Genomic DNA, 21,085 nt, shown 5'->3' on the forward strand with positions numbered 1-21,085 from the left:
GTCAGCCTTATCAATGAATGAGCACTTTATTCCACAGTGAGCTATGTCAGCAAACAATTACAATCTGATGTGATATCTGTGTATCTGTGTACAGAATAGGGCTGTAACAATACCCAAACTGAACCGCCATACCGAACCCAGCGGCCCATACCGAACCCAGCAGTCCCATACCGAACCTAACGGCCCATACCGAACCCAGCGGCCCATACCGAACCCAGCGGCCCATACCAAACCTAACGGCCCATACCGAACCTAACGGCCCATACCGAACCTAACGGCCCATACCGAACCCAGCGGCCCATACCGAACCTAACGGCCCATACCAAACCTAACGGCCCATACCGAACCTAACGGCCCATACCGAACCTAACGGCCCATACCGAACCCAGCGGCCCATACCAAACCTAACGGCCCATACCGAACCTAACGGCCCATACCGAACCTAACGGCCCATACCGAACCCAGCGGCCATTACCGAACCCAGCGGCCCATACCGAACCTAACGGCCCATACCGAACCTAACGGCCCATACCGAACCCAGCGGCCCATACCGAACCCAGCGGCCCATACCGAACCCAGCGGCCCATACCGAACCCAGCGGCCCATACCGAACCCAGCGGCCCATACCGAACCCAGCGGCCCATACCGAACCTAACGGCCCATACCGAACCTAACGGCCCATACCAAACCCAGCGGCCCATACCAAACCCAGCGGCCCATACCGAACCCAGCGGCCCATACCGAACCTAACGGCCCATACCGAACCTAACGGCCCATACCAAACCCAGCGGCCCATACCAAACCCAGCGGCCCATACCGAACCTAACGGCCCATACCGAACCCAGCGGCCCATACCAAACCCAGAGGCCCATACCGAACCCAGCGGCCCATACCGAACCCAGCGGCCCATACTGAACCCAACGGCCCATACTGAACCCAACGGCCCATACTGAACCCAACGGCCCATACTGAACCCAAAGGCCCATACCGAACCAAAATGCCCCATGCTGAACCCAACGGCCCATACCGAACCCAAAGGCCCATACCGAACCAAAATGCCCCATGCTGAACCCAACGGCCCATACTGAATGACTGCACAAAAAATGATAAAATACAGGGCGCCTGCTGGTCGAGCGGTCCAGGTGCATATCACAAATGCTGGTATTCCAGTTAGACATCCTGTTGCGAGTTCGACTCCCGATCCCGACAACCTTTGCTGTGTGTTACCCCCCCAACTCTCTCCCCATGTCCTGTCAGCCCACTATCTTATCAATAAAGGTAGAAAAAGCCCCCAAAAATATCTTTAACTAAAATAATACAGTTTCCACACCTACATATGAAGCTGGTGCACCATACCCATTCACAACAACGTTCAGTGGAGTGTTGGGGAAGAGGAGCGTTCGTTTTTCTTACCTCGACCTCCCAAATAATGAACAGTGAAATAGCTTCTATAATGTTTATCTAAATGTTTTTACGCACTTTGAAAGGAATGTGCAATGAAAGAATGTAGTGTGCGGTAAATGCAGCGGCATTTTATGTGCTATTTCTTTCACCGTATCGTACCAAAGAAAATAAAATACCAAATTAAGAAATGTGCCTTCAAAACCAAAATACCTACCGAGCTGAAATGTGTACGTACTGTACTGTACCGCCACGACCCTACATTTAAAAATAGCAGATTTACAAGCTCATAGCGCGGCGCCGAGTGCCGCGCTATGAGCTTGTAGATCTGCTTTTTATTTTTTTAATTGTGAAAATGTATGCAAATCTTTCAATATATATATATTTTAAAAGCATTTTTAACTCTAATCTTTGCTTCTGGGGGGTCCCTGAAATAAAATATATATATCAGTGGTTCTAAAACGTTTTCATGTCAAGGACCCCCAGAATGATATGTATTTGGCCGCGGACCCCCATCTAAAAAAAAATTGTTCCAGGGACCCCCCAGAAGCAAAGATTTGAGTTACAAATGTTCGCTTTAAAAATATATATATATTCAAAGATTTGCCGGCACTCAGTGCCGTGCTATGAGCTTGTAGATCTGCTATTTTTGAATAGCCAAAGTGGTTGCTTTCCCGGTCTTAATGGGTTAATCATACAACTAAGTTTATAGGGCTTAAGAGGTGTTATAGAGATGATGAGTTGTTGATATCAGGGCACACTACTTCCTCATATTACTTCCTTATCACCACATTGTTGTGAAATATTAGGTGAGGATCGACATCGCGTTGAAACACAGCTCACTCCTTCACACATACAGCACCTGAATACTACACTGTCGAGTGTCTACACACATGAACATGTACGTGGAGATCTTTTTCCTCCTGGCATTGCTTTCAGGTGAGAACCTTTCACTTTAATAACATAAGGTATTTACACGCTGATTGTTTTATTTTTTTGTAAAGGATAAAATACATGTTATATTGTTTGACGAGATAAGATGACCGACAGATTTCCAATACATTTAACCTGCTATTACAATGAACTTTCAGACTCTTCTCTTTTGTAATGTGATGGAATAAAGCAATGTGTTTTTTTTTAATGGATGATAGATTGATTTAATTGATTTAAAATTCCCTAGCTACACTGCGTCTCTGGAGCTCAGGAATCTGAGACTTAACGACAACGGAGAATACAGAGTCAGTGTCGCACCAGACGTAGGAGTGACCATAGAGGGAGTTTTCATGCTGAAGATCTACAGTAAGTACGATATGTTTTATATATCGTCGGAAATTGCGTAGGTCCAAAATGTTTGTTTTTCAGGAAATGAAATTTTTGTTTTTACTACTTCTTTTACTACTTTTCATTGGTTCAATATTTATAAAACCCATAAACACCACAGTGCTTTGAAAACCAATGGTACCGTCCTATTGTTGTTGCTGACACTAAAGCCAAATTCCATTCCCCAAAGCTCGGTCACACACTCACTCTCCTCGCTTCCTCCACTCGCGCCTAAGCCCCGCCCCTGCGAGGAGCCCGACATATCGGACATACCCGGACATAACCTCTTTTGGGTGGCTGTCTGGGGGGTTTTATAAAATCCTTCAAATGTCCGGGGTTTTGAGAGTTTGGGTGATATCCCCCCACTTGTGGGACGAAGAAAAAAGAAAAAAAACTCAGACGATTTTGTGATTTTGCCGGTGTTTCGGCGTGGTTTCGGGTTTCAAGCATTGTTTGTGTGGCCACATGTGGAGGAGGACCATGTATACGTCACGGGAGAAAGGAAAAAACAATAAAAACGTGTACACGTGATGCGGAAGTCTGCCGCGGAGGAGCTGTGGAGAGTGGTCGAGCGTACACTTGATGTACACTCGCTAAATGCGGAAGTGGCTCCTCCACTTGACTCCACTCGCCTCCTCCAAGAAGCAACTGAATAATTGGACCCTGACCACTTCCGGTTTGAAGTCGGAGTGACCGAGTGGGAGTGAGCGAGTGGCCGAGATTTTCGGGTTTGGAATTTGGCTATAGGGTTCGTTCGGAAATTGCGCACCGGAGCGCATTCGCCTATTAGTTTGTATTGGCCAGTGTGCTCAGTGCTGTATTTCCGAACGCACCCCTAGTCAGTCTTTTTTGCAAATCTTTGCATATATATTTTTCGAACATTTGTAAAATAAAAAACATTGTTCCAGGCCTGCCCCGCCCCCCCTCCCCAGAAGCAAAGATTTGAGTTCAAAATGTTGTTTACAAAAATACATATGTTCAAAGATTTGCACAAAATGTTTTTCAAAAATAGCAGATCTACAAGCTTGTAGCTCTATGGCTTGTTTTGAATAGCCAAAGAAATCTAAAAGTGACACACAGATGCGTTCCCGGTCTTAATGGGTTAACACAGATGTGCTGTGACGCTGTTATTATTATTATTATTTTTTTAATAATAATATAGTTTCCACCCAGTTTTAACCCATTCATTGAATGACATACTAGTAGGCGGAGATCTCTGAGACAGATGTCTGCACCAGACTAATACTACTGTCCTTCTATCATGATGTATTGTTATATTTATGTGTGAATAACGTGGATTACTTTGTCTTTTCAGAAAAAGTTGCTGTTATTTCAGCTGCTGAGGCTGCTGGTATAACCGCTACATGTCTTATAGCTGTTTTACTTCTGGTCTTCTTCATAGTATGGACTAAGAGGTAAGTGGCCTATTATACAGTGGTGGAAAAAGTACTCAAATGTTTTACTTAAGTAAAAGTATCAATACTGCAATGTAGAAGTACTGTAGGCCTACTCTGTTACAAGTAAAAGGCCGGAATTAAACATTTATTTGAGTAAAAGTACAGAAGTATTGGTATCAAAATGTACTTAAAGTACCGAAAGTAAAAGTACTAAAAAATGTTTTGAAAATAGCAGATCTACAAGCTCACAACCCGTCGCATCGCGGCGCTTTGTGAGCGATGCGCTGTGAGCGATGGCTACGCCAACGGTCCAGGCCTATTCAGATTGTTTTAATGGCAGATACAAGCTCACGCGTGGGTGAGCTTGTAGATCGTCTACTTTCAAGCGACACTATGGTGCGACGAAGGAGGGCATTCATTTACAAGCTTAATTTACAAGCTCACAACGCGTTGTGAGCTTGTCGATCGGCTATTTTCCGCCCAAAGCTTTCCCCACAATACGGATGCCTGGGTTAAAGGGATAGTTCACCCAAAATGACTTTTTTTTTTTCTATCGATTTGTCGACCCCCTGGAGACTTGAATTCATGGATATTTTTTTATTTTTGTCGCATTCTCTACGCCAATCATTTGATGACCGGCAGCGGTTCCGGTAGGAGACACAAAGAGTCTCCTTTGTGTCTCCTATACCGGAACCGCTGCCAAACCGGTCCGCTGGTCATCAGATTATTGGCTTAGAAATGCGACAAAAAAAAATAAAAATCTCCATGAATTCAAGTCTCCAGGGGGTCGACAAATCGATAGGAAAAAATGTCATTTTTTGGGTGAACTATCCCTTTAACAGTGTTGTATTTACACCATTCAGAAACAAGACCTGTGAACGCAGGACCAGTGATGCTGCATCAACTCCTAAAGGTCAGATATTCATATGATCCTTGACATGTTCTTATATTTTCCCACCATGTTCTATAGGCTCCATGCACACAGCAGACATATTGGAAAGAAATTGGGGGCCTCTTCCTTACTTCCTTCTGGACGTTAACCCATTAACCCCAAAACCGGGAAACTCATCTGTGTAACCACGTTATCCATATTCTATACTTTGGCTATTCAAAAATAGCAGATCTACAAGCTCCTAGCGCGGCACCGAGTGCCGCGCTAGGAGCTTGTAGATCTGCTATTTTTGAAAGATCTTGAACATTAGTGCAAATATTTGAATATATACTGTATATGTTTTTAAAGGAGAGATCCGGACATTTTAAGTGTTATCTTTGATGTGTCGCTTATCACTCACCATCCTTGAAAGGGACGTTGAGTTATCTCTCCCTGGCAACACCGAGTTGCCAGGTTCTGGGAGAGAAACAAGCAACCAGCGTTAGCTCGTTCGGCATTAGCGTTAGCCTCTCAGGAACTTTCAGTGCATGTTTGAGTATCATGAGACTCCACAATGAGTAGTAGTAGAGAAAGAAATAACTTTGCATCGGTTATAATAGACGAATTTCACTTATGCACGCGCTCCCATTATGCCAACGGAGGGGGTCGAAAAAATGACGACACGGGACTCTCTGAAATAACTCAACGTCCCTTTCAAGGATGGTGAGTGATAAGCGACACATCAAAGATAACACTTAAAATGTCCGGATCTCTCCTTTAAAGGGAGCATTTTTGACTCTGTGCTTCTGGAAAATTTTAGATGGGGGTCCACGGTCAAATACATATAATTTTGGGGGTCCTTGACATGAAAAAGTTTTAGAACCGCTGATAGCAATGTGTTTTTTTTAGGATTAGGATTTAGAAGACATTTGTAGAATATTCAAAGATTTTGCACACATTTTCACGATTTTCACGAAAAAATAGCAGATCTACAAGCTCATAGTGCGGCACTCGGTGCCGCGCTATGAGCTTGTGGATCTGCTATGTTTGAATAGCTAAAGAAATCTAAAATGACAGAGATTGAATTGGTTCACAGGTTGTCACCAATGATACTAATGAAGGCTCTGTTCCATTCTGGTCAAACAGAGTCAGGGTGCTGATATATTGTTGCATGTTGGCTCACTGGAAACACTCAGCTACACCAGTGGGTCTCAAAGTGTGGTCCCTTGAGGGGGTTCCAAATGGACCCATTTATACACTCTCAGAGTTATGGGGGTCCTTGAAATTAAAACGTTTGAGAACCACTGTCTGCGCTACACTAAATGGAACAGAGCCTTAAAGGAGAATTTTGGACTAAGGTTTTCTTGCCTTTTCTATGATGTTATGATATCTTAGGATGAATGGTACAGTAGAAACATTTCATGACTCCGTCCCGGGTCCGCCACAGCTTAGATAGGCCTTGCGTTAGATCGCGTATCTTAATAGTTACGAGAGAGAGATCTGACGTTCATAGTGACAGAACACTAAAAAAATAAAAATTAAACAGAAGTCTCGCTAGACGAGATTGAAATCTCGAGATTTCAATCTCGTCTAGCGAGACTTTTTCTACTGTCTCGCTAGACGAGAATTTTTCTACTGTACCATTACCATTCATCCTAAGACATCATAACATCGTAGAAAAGGTAAGAAAACCTTAGTGCAAAATTCTCCTTTAATTAGCATGATCGGTAACACCTGTGAAGGAAGTAAGGATGAGGCCCAATTTATTTACAATATGGCTGCTGTGCATAGAGCCTATTATCCAGTTATTAAGTAAGTAAAGTCCTCTTTATGTGCTTTCACACTCACATCATGTCAACATGGGGTGAATTCAAGCCTTTTAATTGTCTTTCTATTTGTAGTGAGCAATGTGATGTTTCTACGATCTGTGCATTCATTTATTAGGTATAGGCGGGATGCTAAATTATGAACAATCATAATTGTTTGGGGGGGGTTGTCTTCATGATAATACAACATGTCACAATCATAAAAAGCGATTGAATAAGTCACTGCATTGTCTGTGTCTAGGATCTGAAGACGTGCATGTATATGAGAATGAACGTGTGCATGAGAAGGAACGTGTGTGAACACAGGACAAAGGTCATCTCCAGATGTTCACTAAGTGAGTATCAACTTTGGTCTCTGAATCAGGGGTCTTCAACGTTTTCTGGCCAAGGACCCCCTAGCTGAGAGAAAGATGAAGCAGGGACCCCCTACTCTATATTGTATAAAATTGTGTTTCAGATTAAAGTCTTTTTTTTACTTACTCAGCTCTTTTTTCCCTCTACACCTATAGCCTCTTGGCCAAAAATAGCCGATCTACAAGCTCTCAACGCCTCGCAGCGCGAGGCGTTGAGAGCTTGTAGATCGGCTATTTTCGGCTAATGTTCCCCTCAGAAAAGGAATTCTAGGGTTCAAGTGGTTAATGTAAAAAAAACTAGATCCTATCACACAAAGATTTGGCGGACCCCCTATAGTAGCTCTGAGGACCCCCTAGGGGTCCCGGACCCCCTGTTGAAGACCCCTGCTCTAAATGAAGGAATTAATAATGCATGTAACGGTGCACAGAGGAGAGCATTCAGAAGCTAAATTACATTACGACTTCTAGCGTGATCACTATAGTCTTATAGATCTACTTTGTACACACTATAAGAAGGGACACCACCCCTCCTTTCTCTGTAAATGTACCTTATGATGCAGCTAAGCTTCATCCCAATATGTTTTGCAGTGGTGGAACAAGTACTCACATTTGTCACTTAAGTAAAAGTATCAATGCTGCAATGTAGAAATACTCGGTTACAAGTAAGGCCTAAAAGTCCGGAATTCTAAATGTACTTGAGTAAAAGTACAAAAGTATTGGTATCAAAATGTACTTAAAGTACCAAAAGTAGAAAGTATACTCATTATGCAGAAGATACTAATTGTAACGGACCCAGGACAGAGAACCTTTTATTTTGAAAGGAAACAGCGGAAGCGCACCCGCGCACTGAGAGCAGTGTGTAACGGACCCAGGACAGAGAACCTTTATTTTGAAAGGAAACAGCGGAAGCGCACCTGCGCACTGAGAGCAGTGTACTAATTAAAGCCAGTCTAACGTGAGCTGGGGGAGGGGAGCAGCAGCACGGAGACAAATGTTTGTTTGGCACGGAGCCACAAGATTAAAGGAACTGTTTGGACAACTGGATGGACCAAACAGAGGAAAAGTGAGTGCCACCAACTAATGAAATGAAATGGAAATGGAACTGGAAATGTGATTTGGATTTTAACTTTGATACCTTTGTTTTTAGTGAGATTCCTAGTGAACTGTTATTGATGGATGGACGTGCCACTGGAGAAGCACCCGGTTTATTTAGCACCTAGCTGGAGAGGGAAAAGGTGAATGTCTATTATTGTTGTGGGTTTTTATTGTTGTGGTCGGTACTTTTATGCTGCATTTGTGGTTTTGATATGCACTTTTTATTGGTTATGTGGGACATGTGTTTTTGAGTCATGACAGTTTATTGATTATATGTTTATGCTTTTTCTTTCAGTTTTCACGTTGATTTAATAAAGTAACCATTTACAAATCATCAGTTGAGCTTCAACCTCCTTTATGCCCAGCTGGGACGCTACACTAATCTTTAGTATACCTAGCAGATCTACAAGCTCACAACGTGACGTATTGTGAGCTTGTATATCTGCTATTTTCAAATGGCCGAAATGTACATAGGGCTGAAGTGGTAAATGTATGTTTTGCAATAATGATCAAAATCTACAAAGTAACTATAACTAAAGTTTCCAAGTAATTGTAGTGGAGTAAAAGTACAATATTTTCCTCTGAGATGTAGTGGAGTAGAAGTATTAGTACTGAAAATTGGAAATACTCCACTAAATTGGAGTACTTTAAGTACAGTACTTGAGTAAATGTAATTTGTTACTTTACACCACTGATGTTTTGTATTGTCTAGATAGAAAAGCAGGTGTTCTTCCTCTGGATGTAGGCAGTAGACGCTCAGCCATAGAAGACTAAAGCCAGATTCCAAACCCGAAAATCTCGGCCACTCGCTCACTCCCACTCGGTCACTCCGACTCCAAACCGGATGTGCTAAATTCCAATTACTCAGTTGCTTCATGGAGGAGGCGAGTGGAGTCGAGTGGAGGAGCCGAGGAGGCTCTCTACTCCGCATTTAGCGAGTGTACATCAAGTGTAGGCTCGACCACTCTCGTCAGCTCCTCCGCGGCAGACTTCCGCATCACGTGTAGACGTTTTTTTTGTTTTTTCCCTTCTCCCGTGACGTATACATGGTCCTCCTCCACATGTGGCCACACAAACAATGCTTGAAACCCGAAACCATGCCCCGAAAACACCGGCTGCCCCCTTCGCCCCCGCCGATCACTTGCGCATCTCACACACACACACACACACACACACACACGCACACACACAGTGTAAATTGACTGAAAAGACGCAACAATACGATATAAAGTATAATACAATTATATACATTGTAATATATTGTGCACACTTATTCTGTCTCAAAAGCTGATAGTTCATTTCTCTCCTTGCATGTCTCAATGCAGTGCATGGACTACTATAAATTACTGTGACAAAGATTATGTTTAAAATAATGTATTGTATTTATATATAGACTGAATATAGAAGAGGACACTTTACGCTTTAATTATAGCCGTATTCATTCAATTATGAACCGATTCTTAAAATTTAAAATTCTCTATTAGCTGTGAAGGGTCTTCTTTCATGTCTATCAGTCATGATTTATTTCGCTATCAAACAATATCAAGCAAAATCACAAAATCGTTTTTTTTTCTTTTTTCTTCGTCCCAGAAGTGGGAGGGATATCACCCAAACTCTCAAAACCCCGGACATTTGAAGGATTTTATAAAACCCCCCCAGACAGCCCCCCAAAAGAGGACATGTCCGGGGAAAAGAGGACGTATGGCTACCCTGCTTGAATGATGTAATTCAGAGTCAGACATACTCTGTAATATACGGTGGCTGTTATAAGCAGCAGTGCCGTGCGGGACTGCTGCGGGGGGTGGGGGGTCTGGGGACTGTAAGAGCAAAAAGAGGGACGGGTCAGGATTTAATTCATAAATGTTTAATCATCCTGGCGCTTCGTTCACTATTTCAGGAATGAATGGCTTTGCACAAAATGTTAACTATAAAGATAACAATGTGGCCATCCACATTGATGAATTGTCTATTCTTATATTCTGTATTATTCTATACCTGCATATTATTCTATGCATGTATATTTTCATCCACGGCTCTGGTCCAGCTGTTTGAGACGTCATAAGTGATCGCGGAATTTTCTGTCGCTTTGAAATGACGGACCCAGTGCAGTCCGATCCTTTGACGGCAACCACTCGACCACTCCGTCCTCGCAAATAATCCTCGGCGCCTCGCAGGGGCGGGGCTTAGGCGCGAGTGGAGGAAGCGAGGAGAGTGAGCGAGTGACCGAGCTTTGGGGAATGGAATCTGGCTTTAGTGAAGAAAGGAGACACACCAAGGTGGAGAAATGGCGGCACTCCAAAATAAGGGATGCAGGATAAAGGCTTAGTTAGGTATTCTCTTTATTTATGCTAATATGTTTTGTATTGTTAAGAAAGAAAAAAACGGTGCGCTTCCTCTGGATGCCTTCTTAGTTTAGGCAGTGGGTGCTCAGCTATGTATACAACTCAAATCAAAAACCACCTGAGTGGAAAAAGCGGCACAAATAAATACTGCAAGACAGTGGCTCAGATGTAGTTTCTCATTTTATTGCGAGAACGCTAACGCGTTTCGGCCGCAGCTTTCCTCAGAGCAGATTAGATTAAAAAGTATTTTTATCTGAGCCACTGTCTTGCAGTATTTATTTGGAGTGCCGCTTTTTCCACTTAGGTGGTTTTGATGTATGTTTTGTTTTGTGTACGTATTATGTATTACTGATTAAACATATCTTTTGTAATGATTAACACAAGTATTCAAATAAATATACGTGGAGTAAAAAGTACAATATTTGCCACTGAGATGTAGTGGAGTAGATAAATGGAAATACGCTTACTCAGAATTGTACTTATAAGTACAGTGCTTGAGTAAATGTATTTAGTTACTTTCCACCACTGAATATTTTGGGAGGTCAGATTGTTGTTGAATATGTTGGTATCTGCATCAGTAGCATAATGTCTTCATCTGACACCTAAACACATGATTAAATTTTTCTCCGGTGTTGGTAATATGGCAGACTGAAGTGTATGACCAAAGTTAACTGTGAATACGTTCATGCGCTTTTTGTTATGTTGTTTCCAGTGTGGGACATCAGAAGTAACTGAAAAATATTTGAGCCCCTTTAATGTATTTTATAAATGTGGACTCAAATAAAGACATTGATGTGTGTGTGTGTGTGTGTGTGTGCGCGCGCGCGCGTGCATGCGTGTAAAGTGGTTAAAGGTTCAGCATCAAAAAGCAGTTCCTTGCTGAATCATTTCTGTTCCTCGAAGAACCATTCACTCTTTATAGAACCATAATAATATTTTAAAGAACCATTTAAGAACCGTAATTCTTCCGTGTCAACATCCAAACCAAGGTAGATAAGAATGAAACATAAAGTAAAATAATTAATATCACAGAGTGAAACATTAATTTATAAAGTACAAGTCATACATCAGATCAGCTCAAAGGCCCACAGCCTCACTATGAGTCTTAACACATGATCTCTAGACTCACTATTCTGGGACCAACATGCAGCAAAAAATTACAGATCTACAAGCTCACACACAACTCATTGCATCTTGATGAAATATGAATCAAGCTTTAGAGGGTTATGGTCTTTTTGTGTTGTGTTGACAATAAGAAAAAATAAAGGAAAATTATACCGGCCTTATTCAGTTTATGCATTTAGCAGAGGCTCTCATCCAGGATGATTTACAAGTGCCTGGTCAGATTAAAAGGCATTAACCTGAGGCAAAGCCAGTTTATTTGTATAGCAAATTTAAACAAGGACATTCAATATGCTTTGTATAAGACAATCATTAGACAGACACAGAGCTTTAAGACCAAAGCCATTATATAAGGACACATGAGCACAATAAAAAAGAAACTCAAAACAAAACAGACAAATAAATAAGACAATAAGATTACAGTGAAGGGGAACAAACCTCGCTAAAAGGCATCCAACAGGGTAAATGGTCACATAAGTAGAGTGCAAAGAAGGTGTATTTAGTGCCAATAAGGTAGGATACCAGGTACACATCAGACTTAGTGTGTCTCTAGACCTGTGGTTCTCAAACTGGGGTGCAGGGACCCCAAGGGGTCTTGAGGGGGTTCCAGGGGTCACTACTAATTTTACTCTTATTAGAAGTTAGTCCAATCGGAGAATGCACAATAATGACTATTCAGGTCATAGGTTTCACTCTGTCTCCACTGCTATCCCCCGTCTACAGTATATATATAGGCTGCTGTAGATAGTTTTAGAATTCTGTAGTCTACCATAACAAAAAAAACTAGAAAAAGTGCTCCTCGGAGCACAGGTCTCCGCCAGGTCAGGTAAGTTATTGTGGCCTCCTGGTGGCGCTATAATAGGCCAATGTGAAAAGGGTGGCATTTCTTCCTCGGCCTAGTGGGAATGTGCGTGCAAATTTTCACGGAAATCGCACGCCGCGTTCATGATTTCATACATTTTGTTCAAAACGGACCAATCCTGCAAACTTTGGAATTCAACCTTAGTCAATCAGGATGGAATATGAAATATCGGACAGATGCGTCTTGATCACATGACTATACCCACATGGAAAGAATCTATATGTTCCATATATGCAACTATATGTAACCTATATGCTACATATAAGGATCATATATGCGCATATATGTGCATATATACCACATATATGCCTGGTATAAGCTCCATATAGGCTGCATATATCTCACATATAGGTCAAAATCAGGTGCATATATGTGCATATACAGGGTATATAGGTCTCCTATATAGCTTGTTTATACCCTCATATAGGTCATATATGTTGATAATACAAGCCATATAGGTCTCCTATATAGCTTCTTTATCCATATATAGGCTCTATATGTTCATAATACAGGACATATAAGTCTCCTATATAGCTTCTTAATATGTAGGCCCTGTGTCCCATTATAGGATGTAGGCCACCTGAGAGTACTGTTTCTACTGTTTCTATTCCGTACAGTAAATGTTTCAGCTCAGTGGCAGATTCTGTATTATAGCCTGCTGCATGAATCACCCAATGACAGTATGGCATGTGAATGAATGTAATGTGATAACATTAAAATATCATGCAAGACTAAATTAGCACATTTGGGATGTGTTACATCAACACAATGGTAATGTCATCACATTTGATCCTAAATACATGTGACAAGGCAATGATTATGGAATATGGCAAGTGAGGAAAACAAGCTAATTTTCAACACAAACCCATAGCAAGCGAAAATCCTAAATGAGACCTCCATTATGTATCATTTGTGTCTCTAGATAAAGATGAGCACCAGCCGAGACCAAAGTGCATTTTCTCATTCTTCTCAATTTGAACTCCTGAGATATGACACTGTTCAGTCTCACAGTGATCACTGTTTGAGTTCTCAAAATGATCTTAATGGCGTCGCTATTATGGAGTCTCATCTCTGTCTTTCAGTGATCACTGTTTGAGTTCTTGGGATAATCTCACTAATATCTATTTTAAAGAGTCTCATCTCTGTCTTTCAGTGATCACTGTTTGAGTTATTGGGATAATCTCACTAACATCTCTTTCAAAGAGTCTCATCTCTGTCTTTCAGTGATCACTGTTTGAGTTCTTGGGATAATCTCACTAACATCTCTTTCAAAGAGTCTCAGCATGTCTATCTGATCACTAGTTGGGAGAAATATAATTATATACTTCATTAAGATAAAGCATATTAAACTTATGAACTCAAAATGATTTCACTTGTGGGTCAGCAGTGAATTCTAATTTGTAGGTGATTATCAGTTATTAATTTTTTATTATTACAACTGCAGGTCACAGTTTATGAAAACCTGCAGATCCTGTCAGTCAGTTCGGTCCATTCCGTAACAAATCTAACATTACATTGCGGACCGTACTCTATATCTGACCAAGAAAGCATATTCTGACTATATCATATGATGTCATCAATATTAAGCCGATATTTGGCAATGTCCATATATGGCCAAGATAGAATTAATTTACAAATCAAGATCATCACCTGGAAATCCATTCATGAATATAACAACACTGTCCTCATCAAACCCTGCATATCCACACGTGGAGGCCACTGAATCATCACCTCCCAGATAGCAAAAGATATTAATTCAATGTTGGATTTTGGTCAGATTGGTTATTTTTGGTTGAGGTTGAAAAAGCTATGTTGATTCAATGTTTAAATACAGATACGATTTCAACATTTAAAAAAATGTCATTGAATCAATTTAGTATAGATGATGGTTTTTCAATGTTGAAATGCCCAACAATGAATTGACATTGTTTCAACGTGTAGTGCTGATATTGCACACCCCCCCCTCACCCTCCCCTCCCCTCCTCCCCCTCCCCTCGCACCCCCTCCCCTGCGAGAGGGTAGTCGTCACAACTCGCGAGACCATCTAAATCTCATGGGACTTGAGTTTTTCAAAGGAAACATTGGCGCGAATTGAGGCTTGTTGACAATTCACAAATACTACTAAGACAAACTGGTAAGTCCTTTACAATATAATGTATTATGCAATTCATATACCATCATCTGGCTGTCATCGTTTGACTAAATGTTAACTTGTGAATTATTACCGTGGCAACTACAGTGCAGACCTGAGCTTGTTAGCTAGCATGCTAGCTAATAATAGTTGACTGACTGGTAAGTGAGTTCTTATGGGAATAGAATGTACTATCCCGTTCAGATACCGTCACCCGACTCTCATCGTTTGACTAAATGTTATCTTTATGCTGTCCGGGGTTTGTAGCTTGTGTTAGTAAATAGCAATGCATGTTATTAAAGCAGCTAGCATGCTAGCTAACGTTTTGTTAGCATGTTTCGTGATTAAAATGTACTTTCATTTGTTTATCTGTGTTTATACAATAACAGATTATTAGCGTTTTTAACAGTTGTATAATCATTGTTGTAACCAGCACTACTGTGAAGCAGTTCGTTCATTTAATAGTGGTGAACTAACAAGGCAGAATGTATGGTGCTAACTCACTAGCTACTGGTGTTGTTAACCCAACGGGTACCAATTCACTTTGCCGGAAGCACTTCCGGTCTAGACCGGATACGGAAACTACATCCGTGGTTGCATGTGTGTATGTGAAAATTTACCGGATATAGGAGGCGGGATCTAGAGCATAATAGAAACCAGGTTAGCTCATGGAAAAGGCTTAATACCCTTAGTTAAAAGTAGCAATACCATAATATAAAAATACTCTGTTAAAAGTAAAAGGCCTTGTGTTCAAAATGTTACTCGAGTTAAAGTACAAAAGTATTGGCATCAAAATATACTTAAAGTACCAAAAGTAAAATGTTTGAAAATAGCAGATCTACAAGCTCACAACGCGTCACGATGCAACATGTGGTGAGCTTGTAGATCTGCTATTTTCAAATGTCCTATGTATAAAATAGGGCTAAAGTGGTTAATGTAAGTTTTATAATAATTTATATATATATATATATATATATATATATATATACATACGTGTGTGTGTGTGTGTGTGTGTGTGTGTGTGTGTGTGTGTGTGTGTGTATATATTATATATACGTGTGTGTAAAATATTTTGGAAGGACCTGATAAATTAATAATTTGGCTGATATATATATATATATATATATATATATATTTATATACATTGTTTTGTGCATATATTTATTGAATTATTTGTTTCCCTCTAAATTTTCAGGGTTGTGCTACAAGAGGACTGGAGAGGATTCACTGCAATACACAAGGCCTGGCCAAGTATAATAATTATAGCAGCACGGGCACCACCTCTTTTCTATTTAGACCTGTTGTAACCTATACGTTGTTATACCATTCAATCCGGGAGCCACCTCTGTGTCTCATTAGTTGTTGCTATATGTATGGCAACATAATGTTTTATTAATTTTTTTAGTAAAAATTTGAACGTTTTCAGAAAACTTAGGTTAGGTTTTAGGAGGTGTTTTTAGAATTGGCCTAAGTCAGATGAGCCAGAAAACAGCAGTGTGAAGCGATTTTTTTTTTCAAGCCACCTAATTTTCCAGGTACAGTGGTGACACTGTCAGTTATGACACTAACTGCTACACCTACTTTAAGTATTGCCATGTATAATTCCAGTGCTGCCAGAATCCAGCCAGTACCCTTCTGTACCAACACCAAATGCAAGCAGTGGTATGTCATTAATTACTAACATGGCAAAACCAAATGTAATTGCATGAAAGCTTTACAAGCATTTAGTTCAGGTTATGTGTTCCAAGGTTACAGCGTCCACTATTCATGTCTTGTGTTCCCTTCTTTTAGCCTCTGGAGGAAGCTGCTCGGAGGATAACCAGCCTAATAATGGTAAGTGAACCACTTCACAACTACTACCTCAGGGTGGACAGATTGTAAATGTGCTTTAGATAGAATTCATAGTTCATGTTTTGTGTTCTCTCATTTTAGGCTTTGGTGGAAGCTTCTTGGCAGAGTTGGAGTCAATGGACCCCTGCAATCATGGTAAGTAGACTAATAGGCTAGATGATTCTCTCAGCCACTCTTAGTGTGTCTCCAGTCTGTTTCAATAGGTGGTGGTTGGATTTCTAGTCGTGCCTTACTGGAGACCTTACTTATTTTGCAAGGATCTGTTAATGTTGGCACGATATTATATGAGAACTTGTATTTTACAGTGACCAATTAGGGCTATTTTAATCCATTTCAGGAGGGAACCACACTGGACAAGCATGGAATGGTATGTCTGTTGTCCCTGTGTCAACAAGAGCCTTTTTTATACATTTGTGATTATTTTATTAGCCATTACTAAACAGTTGCTGTGCCTTGGCTATTGTGCCATGACATACTGTAACTTATTAAAGACTGACATATTTGAACTTATAGCTCCTGCTACTCTAAACATTAAAACATACAGTCTTGATAAATTGCATACAAGCTTTTTTTAATATTTTAATTGTCCTCTTTTTAGACTTCGCTGGCAATCATCACCCCCAAGGCTATAAAGGTGAGTTAACTAACACATTCTCAAATCACTTTTTTTTTTTACCACCAGACATGCACTAGGTACACTTGCTAGTGTATATGGTGCTCATTGATAACTACTTTGATGGTGCTTATTTGCCTTATTTTGTTCTGTCTGTCTTTCTCTAGGAATGCCAATGTATAACTCCAGCCCCTACCACACTGTGCCATCAGAGAAAACAAGGAATAAGAAGAGGGCCTTCAAGGACACGCTGATGCAGGACTGCATGTTTGGTGAGTCAATCTGCACCTCAAAATACTAGGTTTACTACAGTGGATTTGGCAATTTTTATGATGGATATTTAATTTAATTAAGTATTTTTACTTTTATCTCAAGTAAATAAGAACAGATGCATTTTCCTCACCATGGAATGAGCCTGATGGAAAATGCATCCACTCTTAAAGAAGCACTTCACCCATTTCCAACCTTAAGTTCATATAAGTGGTCCTCTGTAATGCTCACAATAAGATGGCACCATTTCTGTCTCAGAGGTGGTCTTTGCCTGTGGACAGTTCAGAAACCTGCCTACCAGTGACATCATTTCAAGCTAATGGACATTGAAAATGATGACCTGTCATGTCACTGGTAGGCAGGTTTCTGAGCTGTCCACTGCCCTCCTGAACAGAGTAGACATGAATGGTGGCATGTTTTACGAGCATTAGTGTGGATCAATTATATGACTATGGGGTTGAAAATGGGTGAAGTGCTCCTAAGGCCACCTGCCAGCTTTCTTATTTATCTTTATAACAAGTTTTTTTTACTTTTTTCCCCAGCGGCTGCTCGTCAATTTGACCGAATTGCTATACAGGAATGCACTGCAGAAGTGGCTGCGTCATGGCACGATGACCTGTGCCACGGCCTGCTGTTCTGATGGCTCCCACCATTCATCTGAACGGAGCTGGCGATCACGTATCCGCGTGCACCCCATCCCCTGCACTCCTCCACAGTCACCCAACACAAACACCAAGCATGACGAATGTCCACTACCATGGAGAGGGTCGTTCGATGGCGACAGACATCCTAGTGGTCAGCGAGCCCCGACCTGACCTGAAGGCAAGATGGGAGGAGGCCCAGAGCACCTCCCCATCGTTCGACGAACTGATGGACCAAGCGGACGTGCTGATGCACTACGGTATATTAATCACAACATGAACATTAGTATTCACTCTCAACAATATTCGGTGTCCGGAGCGCTCTGCTTGCTGCTGAAACATTGGTAATTCATATTGGTCTTATAACTTCTGTTATTGGTTAGGGATTCACATTTAATTGTAACTAAGATTAGGGATTCATTAATAAAACATCAATGATGAGTAACTTCTTCTGTCTATTCTCTTGGGTCTGTGTCCTTCCTGAGCAATCCAAACGATCACGTTCAGAGGTTTTGCTACCAGATAACCAGCAGGTAACTTAGGATGTAGCCTCTAACAGCTCCCACCTGTGGGGGAATGATGCTCTATTCATATACTGTAGGTGGCCCAGCCATAACAGAAGTCATGTTGAAATTGTACAGGTATAATTACAAACTGGAGTAATTTAATTTAACCTGGTGGTCAAACTGGATGTCCATGTACTTCCCAAAGCGACTTGAGTTGTCATTCTTCAGGGTTTTGGCATTTCCAAAAGCCTGGCAGGGGAAAAGGAGTGTCCCGGAGCTTAATTTAATTTAATTTTATATCTTTTTTTTTTTTATCCAGCTGTTTGACACTTTAAAAGCCATAATGTTTCATGTTTTCATATTATAACTTGTTTAAATAAAGTGTTAAAGTTCTACATTGGGGTTTCTATTGGATTTGGTTAATGTGTACAAACTTATCACCTATTTTATAGGTGATATAGGTATCATATAATTATGTTTCATTGCATATATGTAGATATAGGTACATACAGGTCATATATGTACCTATATGTTACATACAGGTCATATGTACCTATATGTTACATACATAAAATTGGCACCTTTCCTATATGTATATGCACATATATGTACATATATGCACATATATGTACATATATGTATATGCACATATATGTACATATATGCACATATATCACATATATGTACATATACATATAGGAAAGGTGCCAATTTTATGTATGCGAACATATATGCGGTCCTATATTACAAACATATATGACGCATATAGGTTCTTTCCATGTGGGTAGAGATACTGTGTACCGATTTGTGTGATGTTTGGATAAAATCTGAAGGATTAATATCCAAAAATGTATTTGACATAAGTCGGCCTCCTGGTGGCGCTGTAAAAAGCAGATGTGAAAAATGCAGTGCAGATGTTTTTCCTTGGCCTCTAGGGAGTAGGCGTGCAAAGTTTCACGCAGATCGGTGCAGTTATAGTTAAAAATGCAAATCGGCCTGTTATAGCGCCACCATGAGGCTGATGTGAAAAGTTTTAAGTGCCATTTCTTCCTCGGCCTAGTGGGAATGTGCGTGTGCAATTTTATGCAAATGGCAAGCTGCGTTCATGATTTGAGGCAGTTTGTTCAAAACGGACCAATCCTGCAAACTTTGGATGGTAACCTTAGCCAATGAGGATGGAATATGGGAAATCGGACAGATCAGGGTTGATCACAGGGTTAAAAACTGTAGGAGTAATGGGAAAAAATGGGTTTTGCACAAATCGGCCTCCTGGTTCTGAATTGGCATCCAGGGAGTGTGTGTGCACAGTTTCGCAGCGACCGGGCCTACGGTGCCGGAGATTTGGTGGTAACACACAGACAGGACGGACGGACGGACACACGGACACACAGACGGACGGACGGACAGGGGCGAAAACATACTCTCTCGCCATGCCTTTCGGCCTGGCGGAGACAATAATATTTAAATACAACTTCTCTAAAGGGACATCCACACCAAGAGCTTTAACAAAAGTAACAAGTTTGAGTTAAGAGAAGGATTTGGATCCCTTTTTTCTTTTTTTTTTTTTTTTTTCATTTGGATCACTTTCATATTTCATGAACGGCTAATCAAAATCCATCAGAAGGACATAATGGGATGCAATGCACCCTTGTAATCAGTGGTGGTTTAGTTATTATTAATATTATAATGGAGATGAGGAGACGATTATGAATAGCTAACACTAGCTGGTCTGTCTGTTTCTCTCTCTCTCTCTCTCTCTCTCTCTCTCTCTCTCTCTCTCTCTCTCTCTCTCTCTCTCTCTCTCTCTCTCTGTCTCCATTATTATTATTATTAGTTATAGTGCTGTAGATGTTCACATCATTATCCTTATAGTTATAGTGCTTGGTGTGAAGGGCCCTGCTGGCACAAAACTATCAATTTGTTTGACAAAAACATTATACAGTAAACAACATAATATCTTAAAATGTGTGATCAAGCAAACAGTATATTGATACTGTCGGGGGGAAACTTCATCGATTAACTGTTACTTTTCAGGAAATGGAGGAGAAAAAAAAGCAAAAATAGCAGATCAAAAGCTCAAAATGCGTTGCATTGGCTGACACTGACAAAATAGGGAATGTAATACATTAATAAACACATAAAAAGTTAAACTACAGTACAGTAATATTCTTTATATAAATGACTACACATTGTATATCCACATAGTACATCGGTAGTATTCTATAAATGACCACACATTGACCCTGTGCATGCATGCCCATAGACATATAAAGGTAGACGCCTCCTCTGGCTCTGAAGCGTCTGTATGGCGGGCGCGCTTCCGCTTCCCAAGCTTCCTTGGGGGGCAGCTGGAAATTTCCGCGTGTGTCACAGAAGGGGGCGTTCAGTAGGCCAATGAGAGGCAGGTGGGGGCGGGACAACTAGATTCTGACAAGTCCTGGAAAAGACGCGCCACCATACGAAACAGGTCGCTCCAACGAACTG

General features: G+C 40.9%; 2 protein-coding genes across 2 annotated transcripts; both read left to right on the forward strand.

The window, feature by feature from the left end:
- Positions 1-2,294: 2,294 nt before the first annotated feature.
- LOC308084526 (uncharacterized protein) lies at positions 2,295-7,123 on the forward strand (the record flags this gene model as incomplete). The annotated part of the gene is made up of 5 exons (XM_080427192.1): positions 2,295-2,302; positions 2,582-2,700; positions 4,037-4,136; positions 4,982-5,031; positions 7,057-7,123. The coding sequence occupies 5 exons, from the start codon at positions 2,295-2,297 to the stop codon at positions 7,113-7,115; spliced, it is 336 nt and encodes a 111-aa protein (XP_080283318.1). The 3' UTR covers positions 7,116-7,123.
- A 7,551-nt stretch (positions 7,124-14,674) lies between these two features.
- On the forward strand, positions 14,675-18,503 carry LOC308084049 (uncharacterized protein). Its single transcript, XM_080426524.1, has 9 exons — positions 14,675-14,723; positions 15,916-15,971; positions 16,329-16,382; positions 16,512-16,553; positions 16,653-16,706; positions 16,909-16,938; positions 17,170-17,205; positions 17,352-17,456; positions 17,997-18,503. Coding segments are annotated over exons 2-9 (420 nt in total). The 5' UTR covers positions 14,675-14,723; positions 15,916-15,970; the 3' UTR covers positions 18,095-18,503.
- Positions 18,504-21,085: the final 2,582 nt, after the last annotated feature.

Source organism: Gymnoscopelus braueri (assembly GCF_963280865.1).
Source record: "Gymnoscopelus braueri genome assembly, chromosome: 4".
Classification (NCBI taxonomy): domain Eukaryota; kingdom Metazoa; phylum Chordata; class Actinopteri; order Myctophiformes; family Myctophidae; genus Gymnoscopelus; species Gymnoscopelus braueri.

Coding starts and splice junctions, on each gene's coding strand:
- LOC308084049 (XM_080426524.1), top strand. Junction 17,206..17,351: donor TCACCCCCAAGGCTATAAAG/GTGAGTTAACTA, acceptor GTCTTTCTCTAG/GAATGCCAATGTATAACTCC. Junction 17,457..17,996: donor GATGCAGGACTGCATGTTTG/GTGAGTCAATCT, acceptor TTTTTTCCCCAG/CGGCTGCTCGTCAATTTGAC.